At 41.1% G+C, this 16,423-nt stretch overlaps 1 protein-coding gene across 1 annotated transcript in view; it reads left to right on the plus strand.

Moving 5' to 3' along the window:
- The first annotated feature begins 1,525 nt into the window (after positions 1-1,525).
- Positions 1,526-16,423, plus strand: part of SLC1A3 (solute carrier family 1 member 3) — a 75,137-nt gene continuing 60,239 nt past the window's right edge. The window contains exons 1-2 of the mRNA XM_082652311.1: positions 1,526-1,582; positions 3,190-3,461. Coding sequence (XP_082508437.1) covers positions 3,281-3,461 — 181 coding nt within the window. The 5' untranslated portion in view covers positions 1,526-1,582; positions 3,190-3,280. The remainder of the gene's footprint in view (positions 1,583-3,189; positions 3,462-16,423) is intronic.

The following is a 16,423-nucleotide window of genomic DNA, read 5'->3' on the forward strand; positions in this document are numbered from 1 at the left end:
CCCTCAAAGAACTTACAATTTAGTTGAGAAGCCAAAATTTAACAGGATTTTTTAAAAGAAAGGAACAGTAGGAGACAGTGGAACTATGTGTTAAACTATGTGATATGGATGCTAAGTGACCTAGGAGATAAGAGGAAGAGAAAGATTGCTGAGGGGTGGGACTGGCAGAGGTAGATATTCTCAATAATCTCTTAAAATGATGCAAGTTTAAAACTTGTTATAATTGCTGCTAATTTATAATTTTAGCATTTACATGATTCACCGTTGCTTTCCAACCAGGAGCTGTTCAAAAGAGTATATACATGCAACAGTTGAAGCTTGGCAGGAGACATACCTTTAGAATCTCCCTGGATTTGCTAATAAGGGAAAAAGACATACTTTCTTGCTGGAAAACAGACACAAGAATTAAGCAGATTTTGCATGGGGAATATGAGATTTAATAAACAGGAATACAGAACTCTGTAATTTTTGGTATGAGTTTTGTTTCTGTTGAACATTTTTCTTCATACTAAACAAGTTCTAAGTTTTGGAGTTGAGTCAGGCTCAAAAAAATTTTTTTTTAATTTTTAAAAATCGACTTCACAATCTATTTCCTTCTTAAGAAAGGTGGACTACAAGTGCAAGTTATATTCTCAAGGCAATGAGAATTTTCTAGTTCCTAAAAATGATGGGGCAGGAGGGGGTGTGGGGGACATTTAGCCTCCTTTAAAATTGAGGCATCTGTCTGCACAGCAACTTATCTTTTGAAATTACCAAACTTCAAGTGTGCATTTATACCCTTGGTCTTAAAATGCTTTTCACTTGAGTAGTTTAGCAAAGATCCTGGCATCTTTGTGCTTCTTACCTTTTTGAATCTTTGCAACACAGACGGTGAGCTAACTTAGATTTGCTATAATAGAGTTTAAACTGCTAAAATAGAGGCATGTTTCAGCTTGTGTTTTGAGTAAGTTTAGGCAAGGTTAGAGAATTACAGTAAGTATTTTTTTTTCTCTATACTTGATTGCGTTCCGGGTCTTCCCAAGAAATGTCAGTTATTTCCCCAATTCTAAAAAGAGGGACTCTTTCATAACAGTTGTACAACCAGGCAAAAGAGCACACTCTCGTGTTTCCTTAAGGGGAGGAAACCTGCCATTATGTGAGATAATTAACTTTAGCCTCAGAAAAGTCTTCTTTGAAACGTTCTAATCAAGACTTCAAGCTTTCTGAGTGTTGTGTGCGCTTTATTCTTCAATTCTTCCTGGTCCCGGTTTTGCATTTCTAATGAAAGTGAACTGACAAAGCTGGAAAAGTGGTCTAAGGAGCAAAACAAAGCCAGCAAGCATGCCTCTGGTGCGCCAAGATTAATCAATATTCCAGAAACCTCGGCTTTCCCCCCTCCTTCCCTGTGGTGTTTTCATTTTTCCCCACTCCCCCTTTCCCGGGCACAGACTCCGCCCCTTTTCTTAAGTTGCCCCGATAGTAATTTGCAGTTTCAGAGCACATGCACGCCTTGCTCGCTGCGTTTTGTTGCTCCGCTGTACCTGCTGGGAATTCACCTTGTCATTGCCTGGGGTATCTTCCACCCGTTACAAAATCAGAAAAGGTAAGTCTGACGTCCTGTATTCCTGCTGGGCTACATTTCTCGTTCCATTTCTCTGCCAGTGTATTTTGTTTCCCGAGCAGAGGAGTAGCGAGAGTAAAAGCTAGCCATTTTGGTAGATAAAGTCCATGTTAGTAATTTAATGCATTGAGCGTGTGGTGTCTATTTACGCCGTGTCCTCCCTTAATCTGGAGTTGAGTCATTCAGGGTGGATGGGGGGCAGATTGTGGTTCGAGCTCTAGAAAAGAATCAAGGCTGAGCTGGTCTGTTTTAAAGTGACTGGTAAAGGGAATCAGAGATTAGTAGGAGAGAAAAAAATGTGGTCTCTCGCGTCTCCTCTTCTTCACTTCTCCCTAAACTTTTAATCTGCTGTGAAGTCTTGAGCGAGCTGTACGTCTTATTATCACTGACCCCAAACTGCAATTTTATTTAAAAGTCAAAACTGTTAAGACTAGTTTTTTTTTTCCGCACCTGGATTTGCCAAAAGCTTCCGAGGAGTCTCTTGCTTTCTAGCTACCTCCTACATGGACGCACACACTGGCTTTTCGCGTTGCCAGATACACACGTCCACAGGCACGACTTGATTTTTTACTTGGATTTATCATGGGAAAGGTTACAGATTAGAAATCTTGTAAAACAGCAGGAGGAATCCCTTGATCTTTCAAAACAGCTGATTTCCACCAAGGAGAGATTTACTTAGATATATTTGAATAACCTAGGAGCACTTTAAAGAAACTAGAAACCACACGCTGTAACGTTTGGAATGAAAATTGAATTAATCTCCTCATCTATTCTAGAAATCCTAAATTTTAAAATACTGAGAAGTGGGTGATAGTTTCCTCAGAAGACGCCAGCATGTTTGCCACAAAGACAAATGCTACTTTGTACTTCTACTTGGGACCAAAATGAAGATGAATTATGATTTCAGATAATTTATAAACGTGCCCAGTGCACTTAGCTTATTTTATGAAAAAAAAGAAAAGTTACCACGTGAAAGGGTCAAATGTATTTCCCAGGGCCTGTGGGTACTTGTGTTCTTTTCATAAGCATATTTACTAGTTGATATTATCGTGGTTTTTTTCTTAATGCATAAAGTAGTTACTTTATTATATATAACAGCAACCTCTGACTGTGAAATCTCAGTATCTTAATTCATTTCATTGACCTGGTTATGCCTTTGCCATGTATACAACATGAGCCATTAAGTATAATTACTGAGCGTTTCCTGTGCGTTTAATTCAATTGGACATTTATTGAGGGCGAACACTGTGCAAAGTACTTGGCTAGGTTCTGGGGGATCGGGTAGGGGTAACGGTGCTCAGTCACACCCAGCTCTGATGAGCCCTTTTATAAGCTTCACCGGAGAGGGAAGGACAAATGTTTAAAAATGTAACACAAGTACCTGCTCCTATATTCTGGATTTATGCACATGTCTCACACGTGGTTCAGTAAAATATGCACATTCTAGCCTTGAGATCTGGCATTGCCACTCTCCAGCCCTTGATTCCTACTGAGATTATGCAGTTTGCCAACAGCTTCCCCTGGTGTCGGGCAGCCCTGATTTCTCACCCCTGGAGGCTGTAATTCTTGTCTCTTTCTCTCTCGTCTAGTTGTGTTCTTGAACACCAAAGAGGACTGGCTTTCTGGGGCTGATTCCGTGACATTGAAGTTCAAAGAAGAGACACTCTGCGGAAGTAAAACATGACTAAAAGCAATGGAGAAGAGGCCAGGATGGGAGGCAGGATGGAGAGATTCCAGCAAGGGGTCCGTAAACGCACACTCTTGGCCAAGAAGAAAGTGCAGAACATCACAAAGGAAGATGTTAAAAGTTACCTGTTTCGGAATGCTTTTGTGCTGCTTACTGTCACTGCAGTCATTGTGGGTAAGTCATTTGATAACTGGCAAAAAAAAAAAAACACAACTAGATCTTGTTTCTCGGGGGCATCTGACTGCCTGGGAATATTATCAGATGAACTGATTGTAGGTATTCAAAAGGATAGCCCAGGCTTTCCTCTGAATCTGAAGATTCTCTTTTTCCTTTAAATGACAGTCTGTTGGCACATTTGGAGCAACATGTGGTAAAACACGTGGGAATCTGAAAGAATCTCATTAGGCATTATGCAAATCAATTGATTGTGTGAAGAAGGGAAATAAATCAAATGTTTCTCCATCTCACGTAAGGATAAAAGAGGATAATTTAATCTTAAGACCTGAGCAGTTAAGTAACAATAGAAACAAGCAAGTGCTCTAGATTTGGCCAAGAGGTGATCATTATGCAATGTCACTTTCACTTAAAACTAATGTACACCATTGGTATACCCAGAATGAGACACAGGTCCCTAATAGTAATTATATTCTAACTGGCGCTGACTTGCAGCTGAATATCAACACAGACATAGAGGCCGAATCTTTTCTGTTTGTACACTGTCTCGTCCAGTGACTGGGAAAGGTAAATTAGGGGAAATGTAAACACAGATCCCTCATTCATTGCCTCTAAGTGTCTGCCATAAGTAGCTAAACCTTTTTTGAAACATTTCAGTCTCTTACTAATTTAGCATTGTTGACAGCAATCTGTACAAATAAAACATTATTGTTTTGTTTGATTTATTGGTATCTGAAATTATCGTTCATTATAATTAGCAATTATATCTGCTACTTGTAGGTAGCATTAATCTTCCTTTAAAATATAGCTGAAAAACCTACTTACTCAGAATTTTTGAACCAATATAGAAATCCTTAGGCTGGTAAACAGATAAGCCAATGTCATGCTGTAAAAAACACTATAACTTAAATTTCTACTAATCTGCCACCTAGAGAAGGCTTTAATCTCTACCTTGGAGTTTGCCAAGATCACCATCAAATATAAGAGGTAATGACAATAAAAACCAAGAAAATTCTGTAGCATGTAAATATAATTATAACTTTATCTCCAAAAATAGGATTCTTAGATTGCAGACAAATAGGAATATAGCAGAAGAGTAGTTTGTCACAAGACTTTAGATATATTCCATTTCAACATCTTTGGCTCCTTTTAGTAATTGTTGGTGATTAATGACTCTTCAGTTAATTCCAGAGATGTTCAAAAAGAAAGTTTCCTGATTGACTCAGAGAAGTAATGGCTTCCTTTAGGTCTCCAGGTTTGAATATCTTCCCGGAAGAAGTATTTCAGTGCTGTATCATTGTCTTGGAAGTTGATGTAAAATACAGTATTCTCATCTCGGTTTTTTTCTTTGAATTACAGTCATTGTCAAGCCAAGTAATAGCTGTGTAATAATAATTGTGAGTGATTAGACAGCACTATTCCAGCTACTTTCTAGGTGTTTTGCTTATATTAGCTCACTTAATCCTTAAACAACCTTATGAAGGCAGTGGGTAGGTATGATTACTCTGATCCTCATTTCATAGTTAAGGAGACTGAGCATGGAAAGATCAAGCAACTTGCCCAAAGTCACGCAGCTAGTAAATGCTAGAGGTGAAAGTCAAACTCAGGCTGTCTAGTGCCAGAGGCCATTCTCTTAACCACTCTGCCATCCCAGCTCAGTGCTCTCCTGACTAGCTGACATCTTGTGAGAGTTGCCAGGAAGAAAAATGCTGCCATGTCTTGGTAGAGGCCAATTACCAAGCAATGCTACATGCATTCACATAGCTTTGTCATTTTGCTACATGATTTACTCAGTTAAACTCAGCAGAAAACGTATAATTCTCCTACAAATGATTAAGCTGCATTCCTCTTTCATTTAACAAATACCCATTTATTTTGCAACCCTATACGTATAATAATAGAGCTCAGTGATACTGGAGTATGTTTGGAAAAGATGCAGAAACATTGATTCAAAATGGTGTTCTAGACACAAGAGTTCCATTTCTGGGAGAGAAATGTTTCAGGTGAAGAACACAGAAATGGAAAGTGATAAAACCTGAACATGGAAATCAGATCAATGGGGAAGGAAGTTCTTAAGTGATTACAAAGAAATAATATCTCTGATAGAAGGAAGATAGTGGCAGGATTTAAGAGTCCATTTTCTCTATGAGTTCTGGGATCATTTCCTAGCCCAAAGAGGACTTTCCCTAAGATTTGTGAGAATTGTGATGAGTTGGCTGAGCTGGGGTAGATAACTTGGCAGGATGCCCTCAGGGTTGGCTTTACTAATGGAAACTGAGGAGGTAGAAGTAACAAGAAGAAGGCACTAACAAAGAAACAAATAAAGAGGTCTCATTGACAGTCAGACCACTGAGTCTACACCAAAGACTTGGAATCGCAACTTAGTAGCAAACAGATTTAGGAGAGAAGGAAGAAGCCTTCAGCTATCTCTTGGTGCCTCTTCCACTGAGGGCCCAGTGAAAACAAAGGCTCATTTAGCTTGCCACTGGGTACCATGTCTACATCAACCCTAAAAGAAATAATAGGAAAAGGACATGTCTGGGACATCAACTCTCAAATTTATTTGCTGCAGCACAAGGAAAAACTGGAAAGACGCTAGGAAGGAAGAAGAAAAGAGTTATTTTCTCCAAAGATGAAATGACAAGAAAGAACTATAGCTATTACTTGGTTTTCTTTTTTAATTTTAATTTTTATTTATTTATTTTAAAATTTATTTATTTATTTAGGCTGCATCGAGTCTTAGTTGTGGCATGCATGATCTTCATTGTGGTGCATGGGCTTCTTTTTAGTTGTGGCATGTGGGCTCTAGAGCACACAGGCTTAGTTGCCCTGTAGCGTGTGGGATCTTAGTTCCCCGACCAGGGATCAAACCCATGTCCCCTGCACTGAACGGTGAAATCTTAACCACTGGACCGCCAAGGAAGTCCCAATTACTTCATTTTCAAATTCTTAGGTTTTGATCACTTTTACTAAAAATGACTGGGAAAATCTACGTAGTGGGGTGAATTTTTTGTTCAGTCTGTTTTCTTTCATCTTTTTGAAATAAAATAAATGTGCATTTCGTGTGTGGAAATAGAAGCTAGAAATACAGAGGAGGAGTAGAGACATGTTGAATCCATATATTCAAAAAAAGTAGGGAATTGTAGATATTTCACTACCAATCCCTCTACAAACACAGGCATAGAACCACATGTGCAATGTGATGTCATTTCTATGCAATGACATTTCTAATGTCATTTCTAAGCCATGTCAAAGTCTGAAAGTGCCAGACTGCAAAGCCCATGTAACGGGAGCAGGCTAGCAACTTGAAAGAAGGCAGTGGTAAGTGCTAAGTCCCTTTAAGATAGTTCATCATTAAAGCATTTGATGAAGTGTCTTCCAGGGCTATAGCAGACAAGCTGTCTGACAAAAAACACACTGAGAAGAGTGGTCACTGCCTTTCTTCCTCTGGGAAGCACTTTCTACTTCATACTGTGGTCAGTTGTGTCAGAGGGACCTCAGACATCTCCCTGAAAGAAAGAAAAATCCTTTGTCATGTTCAAGTCACAGAATGTCACTCATCTATTATCTGCTAAATAAATACATTTTTTTTAAAAGATTCAATGCTATTCAGCAATTTAACAAATATTGGATGTTGTGTATCTGGCTCTATGCTATACAATGTGGCATCTCTGCCCTCAGGTGGTTTAGTGGGAGAGATGGATGAAAAGTGAGATGACAAAGGAATATATGGGGTTCAGAGGTAGTAATAGAGAAATTCATAACATTTTTTGAAATGAGATTATATTGTATATACAGTGTTCTATATCGTATATGGTGTCTTTCTGTGTTGGTACTTTAGACGTTCTACTTTGTTATTAACAACCACATGTGGAACCATAGGTGTGCCACGTGGTAACATTTTTAAAGTGTGGCTTTTGAGGAAGGATAGATCTGGATTCATATGCCGGCCGTACTTAATCACCGTGTGATCCTAAAGAAGGTGTTTACCTGTTCTGAAGTCTCAGTTTCCTCATCTACCGTTACATGTATAATATATATTGTGGACACTTACGTGGTGCCAAGCAGTGTTGTAAGTGTGGTTAGTACGTTAGCTTTATTTAATCCTCACAACAAGCCAGGGAGGGAGGTATTTTTATTCTCATTTTATAGATGAGGAAACCGAAGCTCAGATACTTATCCCACAGTTGATGCGTTTTGACCGGGATTCAAATCCACCATTTTGGCTCCAAGTTCATACTCTTACCCACCACAGCGTTCTGGGTGCTTGGTCCCTCCTCTCAGGAAATGTCCATTCTTGTTATATTACACCAATTAGCTAAGGATGTGCACTGACACATCAACAGGAGGGGTGGAAAGGAGAGATTGAATTGAGAATTCAGAACAAGGGTCACTCCTGAGTCCTGGTGGCTGATTGCATGTGAGTTGACAGAGAAAGTGGATTGCAGGTCAATGGTCTGATTTCTGGCTTGGGTGACCGGGTGGCTTTGGTACCATCAGTCATGGTGGAACACAGGAAGAAGACGGGGGAAGTAATAATGTCAGTTTCGGACATGTTGAGGTTGAGATGTGGGCTGCCACGGCAGTGGAGATACAGTGCAAGAGGCTCACCATAAATAAAGATTTGGAAGGTAGCCTTACCATCTCCAGACTGAATGAAGACAGGTTCTGTCTTTGAGGGTAAACGAATAACGATCAATGCATCGGGTTATCCTACTGCATAAGCTACTCTGTAAGTGAGTCTATTCTGAGAGCAGTATTAACTCTGGGGCCCTTCTTTATAACTAGAAGGAATAATCTCCCAGAAATGCTGTAGTGGTATCCTGAGCCTTGGACATGTAATACAATATCCAGCCGAGTCAGTTAGTTCAGCCAAACAGGTTCATTAATGCGGTGAACTATCAGCTGCTGCCTGGACCCAACTAGCCAACTGCTTGAGTTAGTCGCCCCCATGCTGACACCTTTCAGCTTACTAAGAGAAGGGCATCTCCACCCAGGTTGAACAACAAGAATCCAAAGAATGGTGAACAGATTTCTGGGTTCAGATTTCCAGTTTCTTCAACACTTCCTGGAAAAGAGAAGGAGATTCCAGAAGCTCGGGGCAGCCCCTCCCCTGGTGTTACCAGAGCCCAGCTAGTCACTGTCACTCACAGAGACTCCCTGGGCAGAGGGCTGGGCTGGAGGGTGAGCTAGGAAGCAGTGGATTCATAATGCTCTGCTCTGGAGAAGTGACATAGGGATAGAAAAATTGTTGGGGACAGCAATAGCAACTAGCCGACTTGCATTAGATCCCAGCCCTCCCTCCCACCGTCTCCAAAAGCACTCCAGAGAGCTGCCTCCTGTCCTGGGGATAGAGTCCAGGACTGAATAGGGGAGTAGATCAGAGCCACGGATTCTGGAGTCAGAAGCTTAGGTTTATGTCCCATTTCTGGAACTGATCCTCTGTTTCTTCATGTGTAAAATGGAATCATGACAACACCTCTGTGCCAAGATTCTATCCCAGTTCTGCCACTTACGACCACGTAACCTTAAATAATGTCCTTAAATGCTTGGCGGGCAAAGTGTCCGAAGAAACCGTCAGCCCTTCGTCTTTGGCTTCCATCTGTGCTAGGGCGTCAAGTGAAAATACACGCGGGTTTGAGGATGCTGCTCGGCCAGAGGACTGAGAGCCAAGGGTGAGGGAGGACCGGGTGTGGGAAGGGGAGAAGACGGTCACCTGCTTTAGGTCTGGAAGTGTCTTCTATTTCCTTGGCTAGAGGAGGGAGCCAAGAGAGTCGTAGGAAGAGACTTAATAGTTGTAAACGGCTTTGAGAGGCAGAGATGAAAGCCTCAGTGTAAGTGACACCGTCATTATCTGTCCCTTACCTACCTGGCCTCTTGAGCCAAGCAGAAAGTAATCCCCAGGCAGCTGTTATCACAACACAGACTGCTCAATGGAGGGAGTGATGTCTCAGGAAAATGGGAAGTTGCTGAGAAAATGGTTTCAATAAATGTTGTAACATACTGAATAGTGCATTTTTGTTCGTACCACTCAGGACCCATCAGAGTTCACCACCTCCCTGGTTTCTCCTTTTCTCCAGCATTTTGGTGTCTACTGTTCATTAATTGTTGCCCCCATCAGAATGGAGCCAAGCAAGATGAGGGGTTCTAGAAACTTGGAGAAAATGTTGCTGGTTTCTAACAGAGTTGGCAAAGGTTATTTTGAAGTAGGGGGTAGAAGGCTTAATGTTGTTCTAAGATTGTCTCTGGATTTTATTTTGCTCTATTTTCTTCCTGTTAATTCAGATAATGAGAAAACTGAGCAGGCAATTTCAAATTTGTTTCTTTTTCAAGTAGGTAATCAAATAAGTATGTGTGTTCAGGACAATTACCTGCAATAATAATATCTTCCATTGTGGCTGTGTTACAGTTTACAGAGTGCTTTCCCATTGCCCTCTATAGCAATGTAAGTCCATGGCCAGTTCATCCCCCCTTCTGATTAGTATCTGTGAATGTCTGGAACACAGCTGAGAAATCGCTGAGAGTCTAAAGGTCCTGCTTACAGACACAGCTCTGCCATCAGCTCCCTTTATGATTTAAGACAAATCTCTGGACCTCATATTTCTTCACCAGCAAAATACATTTGGACTAATGTCTGCCTCCAACTCCAAAATTCTATCATTTAAAGTCTAATTTGTCTTCCTCTAAAGCTGAAAATACGGAATAAGATACATGAGGGTTTTCTTTTCAGCCCATGATGCTGTACCATTGCAAGGACCTTTTTCCTGAACTCATGATCTCCCAACTCATTCTAGCCAGTCTCTCAAATCTATGAAGCAGCTGCCTTCTCTTGCTTTGAGTTCTTGACTGTCAATTTCTTGCCTCTGGGTGTGGTGGCCAATGTTTCCTAAGCAATGTTTGAGGACACAACTGAGGCACACCTCTGCAGAGCCACTCCTGCCCTTCCATCTTCTGTATAAATCAGGGGGTGAAAATTGCAGGCCTTTGTTTTTGCTATAGAGTAAACAAGGTTGTCAAGAGCCTACGCTATTTGGAAAAGGCAACTGGAATTTAAGCACTGTCTTTTCCAAGCTTTACATTCCAGGTGTTGAGTTCTTGATATTTATGGAACGCTGGGGTACCATCATTCACCAAGTATTTGGTCTGACAGCTAGGTGAGCTGTATCATTGCTGTGAGATGTGGAAACACACAGAGCACTTCAGGGCACACACTTTAGCCATTGTGCTCACCGAGGATAAAAATTATGAGTTTTATGTCAAGCTTCAGTGCTATCAAAATGGCCCAGAGCTTATTCCCTAGACCAAGAATATTCCCATCACTAGACCCAATCAAAAATGCACTCAAGGGCTTCCCTGGTGGCTCAGTGGTTAAGAATCCACCTGCCAATTCAGGGGACACGGGTTCGAGCCCTGGTCTGGGAAGATCCCACATGCCACGGAGCAACTAAGCCCATGAGCCACAACTACTGAGCCTGCACTCTAGAGCCGGTGAGCCACAACTACTGAGCTCATGTGCCACAACTACTGAAGCCCACGTGCCTAGAGCCCGTGCTCTGCAACAAGAGAAGCCACCACAATGAGAAGTCCGCGCAGCTCAACAAAGAGTAGCCCCCGCTCGCCACAACTAGAGAAAAGCCGATGCACAGCAACGAAGACCCAACGCAGCCAAAAAAAAAAAAAAAAAAAAATGCACTCAAGTGGTTTTGAAACCAAAAAGAGGAGAATAAAACCCCCAAGGCTAGATAAAGGAAGATATACCCTGGCTGAATTAAGTCAATGTCGGGGAAAGGCACTCCTTTTTTCCCTCTGCGTATCTTATCAAAGAGTTGAAGGTAAATTTAGGAGCAGAGAGTTGAAAGGTACACTTAAGTTTTGAATTTCAAGACTGAGTCCCTGTCTCCTGAGAGGACAACTTCATTCTTCTTGTCCCCAAAGAGATTTCTCCAGTTCTCCAGCAATGATTCCAGGTCACAAACTGCTGTTGCTTCTCAGAGAGAAAACAGTGGGCTATTAGTGAGAGCCTTTCTATTCAAAATCTTGTAAGATGAAGCTCATTTGTCCCTAATGAGAGTAGAGATGGACAATTACTGCCCTTCTCACCCTGAAAAGATGGGCTCTTCTTTTAGACACATTGCATCACTGGAAATTCCATTTTTAAAGCAAGAAAGGCAAAACCCCAGAGATCATGTGCTTGCTGCTCTCTTCAGTGTGTTGATGAATGTGAAGGTAAAGGCATCAAGAAGGAAATTACGAGTCTTTGAAGAGACTGCCTATGACCCAAGTTGCTTTCTTTTCTTTTTTCTTATTTATTTACTTTTGTCTTAGATTTGCTTTTTTAAGGCAAATGAAGTAGACTTGTGCATAAAGCTGCGACTCAATAAACTTGCCAGGGCTTTGTAAGTTCTGGCATCAGGATGCTTTCCACAGCATGACAGATGAGGAAAGAGCATACCTTTGCTGAGTGGTTTACAATGTGAGTTTTCAGCTCTGGTATACTTGTAACTCTGGCTAATTGGGTGAAGCAGCACATGAGCCTATAACGACTGAGTTCAAAGTTTTTTCAGATTCACTTCCTTGTCTCCAGAAAAAAAGCCTTTTGGTCAGAAAGTGATCCACTCAACTATAAATCTGAACACGCTAGTGTCCCCCCTCTCCATGACCCAAATTAAGGAAACTCATTGTTAAAGCAAATTAAAGCAGATTGAGGACCAAGCCACCCAGACCCAGAGTGAGTTTTTAGAAAGATTCAGGCATTTAGCAGAAAAGATGTAAAATAAAATTCAGTCAGATTTTGTTTTTAATTGTGGGCCATGTTTGTGTGTATATTTATTTTGTTATTTTACTTATGAAATAAATAAATCTACGTTGCCCCAAATCAAAAAGAACAAAAATGAAATGAAATGAAAGTGTCACACCCACCCAGATCCCCCAGGGGTCCAAATTGTTTTGTTATCTGTTTCTTCTGTGACTTTAGAGTTATTTTATCAGCATAAAAATAAATTCATATTTATTTATTTATTTATTTTTGCCTTTTACAAATTGTACCATAGTATATATAGCTCGCTTCATACTTTGCTTTTTTCACTTTACAGTATCCCTTGGATGCCATTCCTTACTAGCACATAAAGAACCACCTCATTCTCTCGAGGCTACATTGTATGGGTGAACCATACTCTATTTAAGCAATTCCCCATTGATGGGACACTTAGGTTGTTTCCAACACTTTGATATCATTTTTCAAATGGTATAATGAATAATCTGGGATAAAAGTTATTTCACCCTGGTAAAGGATATCTGTGGGATACATCCCTAAAAGTGCAATTGCTGAGACTAAGGGTATACCCATGTGTGATTTTGTATAGCTAATTTATACCCCATAGGGGTTGGAGTCATTTACTCTTCCAAATTGTGAGATTTAAAAGAGTTTGCCCCAATGGGGCTGCCTCCACAGGTAGAGATGAGTGGTCTTTGAAGTTTGTGTGGGCTGGCAAGCATATGAAAGACAAGCAAAGGCACAGGGAGAACTTGGAAAATTTTAAATATATTTCATTTCCAGTTTCTACTCACAACTGTATATATTACCCAGAAAGGAAGGCAAGAGATTCTGGTGATTTCAGTTACTATTTCTAAAATAGATTTTTTTTAATGACAATGGATTGGACATTTAAAGACCCGTAGGATTATTTATAAATTATATTACCCTTTCACATAGTCTATGTTAGTGCAGTTTTAAGAAGAAAGCACCAGGCTTTTCAGAACTCCAAGGTTCTTCCGGTTCAGTTGTCTCTCAGTGTTGCATACCATGCAGATTTGAGTCTGCATCTGTACCGTGCCTGGTCATCAGTCACCCACGGCTGGTTATCTGGGCACCACTGGTGGAACAAGGCTGGAACAGGTATTTCCCACCTCCAGCAACAGGAAATACCAAAGGACAAAAGAATGAGCCAAGCCAGGGCCTCTGAAGGATGTGGGAACAGAGGAGTGGGGGAGGGTTGAAAGGTTGACTCAAACACAGAGTAGCTTCTCACCAGGAAATGCCTGGAAGTTTGAGCTGAAACAAAAAGCCAGGGACCAGCAGACCTCTTGGGCAGGTAAATTCTCCATTTTGCCCTTGGCTTCTTTATAAAAATGAGTTAATGGAACTTTACATCCAGCAGCTTCATCAGGCTGGCATGAGACAGGCTTTTAACTTCTCCAAATTGGGCCACGATCTAGCCAAGTTCTGAAATAGAAACTTTTATTTGATCTCAAATAATTATTGAGTACCTGCCATAATAACCGTAATGGCCAAATTGATAAAGCATTTTATGACTTACTACAAGCTTTCGTAGGCATTATCAAGAACTTTAGAATTCATTAGAAGAAACAAGATGAATGCATATAAAACAGCTAAGATAATGCTCAGAATATGGAGCAGAGAATATTAAAGTTCAAGATCATAGATACTGCTTTTCTGATCTATTTCTCCCATTATTCAGATTAAGAAGCGGGCAGGGAGGGCAAAGAGATTATGTGACTTGAAGATATTAGCTGTGGAAATAGGCAGATCTAAGTTTGAAACCCCATTTTGCCAACAGCAGTTACTGGCCGTGTAATCCTGGACAGATGGCTTATTTTTTCTAGGGCTCAGTCTCTTCATCTATAAGATGGTGATATTAAGTCCTGTAGGTTTGCTATGAAGATTCAGTCATTTAAGTGAAGTATCTACTAGCGTAATTTACTGGCAGCCTCAGGCCCAGAACCCTCATCTCTGACTCCCAGACTATGATCTTTATACAGCATCACACCTGCTGTCTTTCATACCCCCAAAAACCTGTCTAGTGAGAGAATTAGGAATCGAGAGCTATCACTCCTAGTTTGTGAATTTAGAAACCTGAGCATATGAGAAATCATAGTTCAGGCAAGAACCAGTTTCCCACATCACGAGAGAAATCAGAGTTTGGAGTGCAGGAGGGAATCGGATTCACGGTGCAACTAAGCAGTTCCTCTGCTCGGGAAACTGTTCGGGAGACAGCAGCTGGGGGCCAGGCCTAGAGACTGTGCAGGTCAGACAAAGCCCTTATCATCCTGTGCAGCTCACTTGGTGTGGTGGAGACTGTGACCTTGCTTTTAACCAATAGAATATGGCAAAGTCAATGGATGCCACACCTCTGATTTTATTACATCATACATTAGGTTGTTGTGAACTTGAGGCAACGTAGTGCTAGTTTTTTGTTTGTGTGTTTGGTTTTTTACTACAAAAATGAAAAGACCCTAGCTGGGAAAGAATAGTATTTTGTCACATAAAACCAGTGGTGTGCTATCAACAAAAATATTTGATACTATTATATCTTTGAGCCATCTTGCATTCAAGCAGACAGCATGGTCTCCTTTCTGGCTGAAGATCCGCAGGCCAAGCTTTTTCCCAGTAGGAGTTTGAATGGGCTTTGACTGGTTTGCAATGTAAATGCTAGAAGAGCTAGTTAGCTCACCTTGGGTGGTGGGCCTTTGGTAGTTTTCTTACAGCTGGCCTCAGAATGTGAGATCTTCCTCTCAAGATCAATGCCAATATCACTTTTAGATTCTCTTTTGACATCTGAGCTCTTTGGGGGCCATCGTCTCTTTTCCTGGAGAATTTTGCATTGTGAGTAATAATTCTAGAAGGCTTTGGTCTGCCAATCTGTTCGTGACAGAGTTTGGAGATAGGGCGGGAACGTTAGTAAAACTTTACTATTTCAAACGCCAACATCCACCAAAAGTTAAAGTGGGTGATTTGGTCTAAACATTACTTCAGATTGTGCTTCATTCTTTTACTCTTAAATATTTTCTGGCTTCTTAATATTTTCAATAATTTTTTTCAGATTAGATATGAACCAAATTCTTAAAACAGGTCTTTAGCTTTAACTTGTGAATGTCTGGCCTTCAAAAGTGAACCAGCAGGGCTTCCCTGGTGGCGCAATGGTTGAGAGTCCGCCTGCCGATGCAGGGGACACGGCTTCGTGCCCCGGTCCGGGAAGATCCCACATGCCGCGGAGCGGCTAGGCCCGTGAGCCATGGCCGCTGAGCCTGTGCGTCCGGAGCCTGTGCTCCGCAACGGAAGAGGCCACAACAGTGAGAGGCCCGCGTACCGCAAAAAAAAAAAAACAAAAAACAGTGAACCAGGTATGTGTTCTTTCTGAGGCTCCAGGGTGCACATTGTGTCTTAGTTTAGAAAGTGAAGTGATATTTAATCTTCCAAAGAAGTATTTGTTGTATAGACTCCCCAGGGAGAAACAGTGAACCCCTGAAGGACTCTTTTCTTGAGCTTTCCACATTAGGGGAGAAAAAGTATTTTTTCTCTCTCTTTTTTTTTTTTTTTTTTTTTGCGGTACATGGGCCTCTAACTGCTGTGGCCTCTCCCGTTGCGGAGCACAGGCTCCGGACGCGCAGGCTCAGCGGCCATGGCTCATGGGTCCAGCCGCTCTGCGGCACGTGGGATCCTCCCGGACCGGGGCACGAACCCGCGTCCCCTGCATCAGCAGGCGGATTCTCAACCACTGCACCACCAGGGAAGCCCCAGAAAAAGTATTTTTAAAAAATGCATCTTTGTAGCATTCAACAAGGACGGTTAATTTTGATCACCGTAAACATTTTTGTTAAGATATTTCCTAGATTCTAGAAATCTTGTTAAAATACCAAAATAAGAATACTATGAGATAGTTGGCTGAGAACGAGCAATTTTGACATTGCTCGTGACATCTATGTATTACATAACGTCACCAAGATGCCAACCTTGCAAAGTTTGCTTCGGATCTAACAAATCCTGTTAGGAAGTTCTTCTGGATTTTATGGTTATTTTTGCAGAGTAATCAATAATAAAGGATCTGTTCTTTTGCACTAAAAATCTGATAGCCATAAAAGTTTTTATTAGTTCTGGGAATATCAATCAATGTGCTTAAATAAGTGCCCACTAATGGAACTCAGCTCTGCAGAGGCAGTGAGTT

This window comes from Grampus griseus (assembly GCF_964374135.1).
Source record: "Grampus griseus genome assembly, chromosome: 3".
Taxonomy (NCBI): Eukaryota; Metazoa; Chordata; class Mammalia; order Artiodactyla; family Delphinidae; genus Grampus; species Grampus griseus.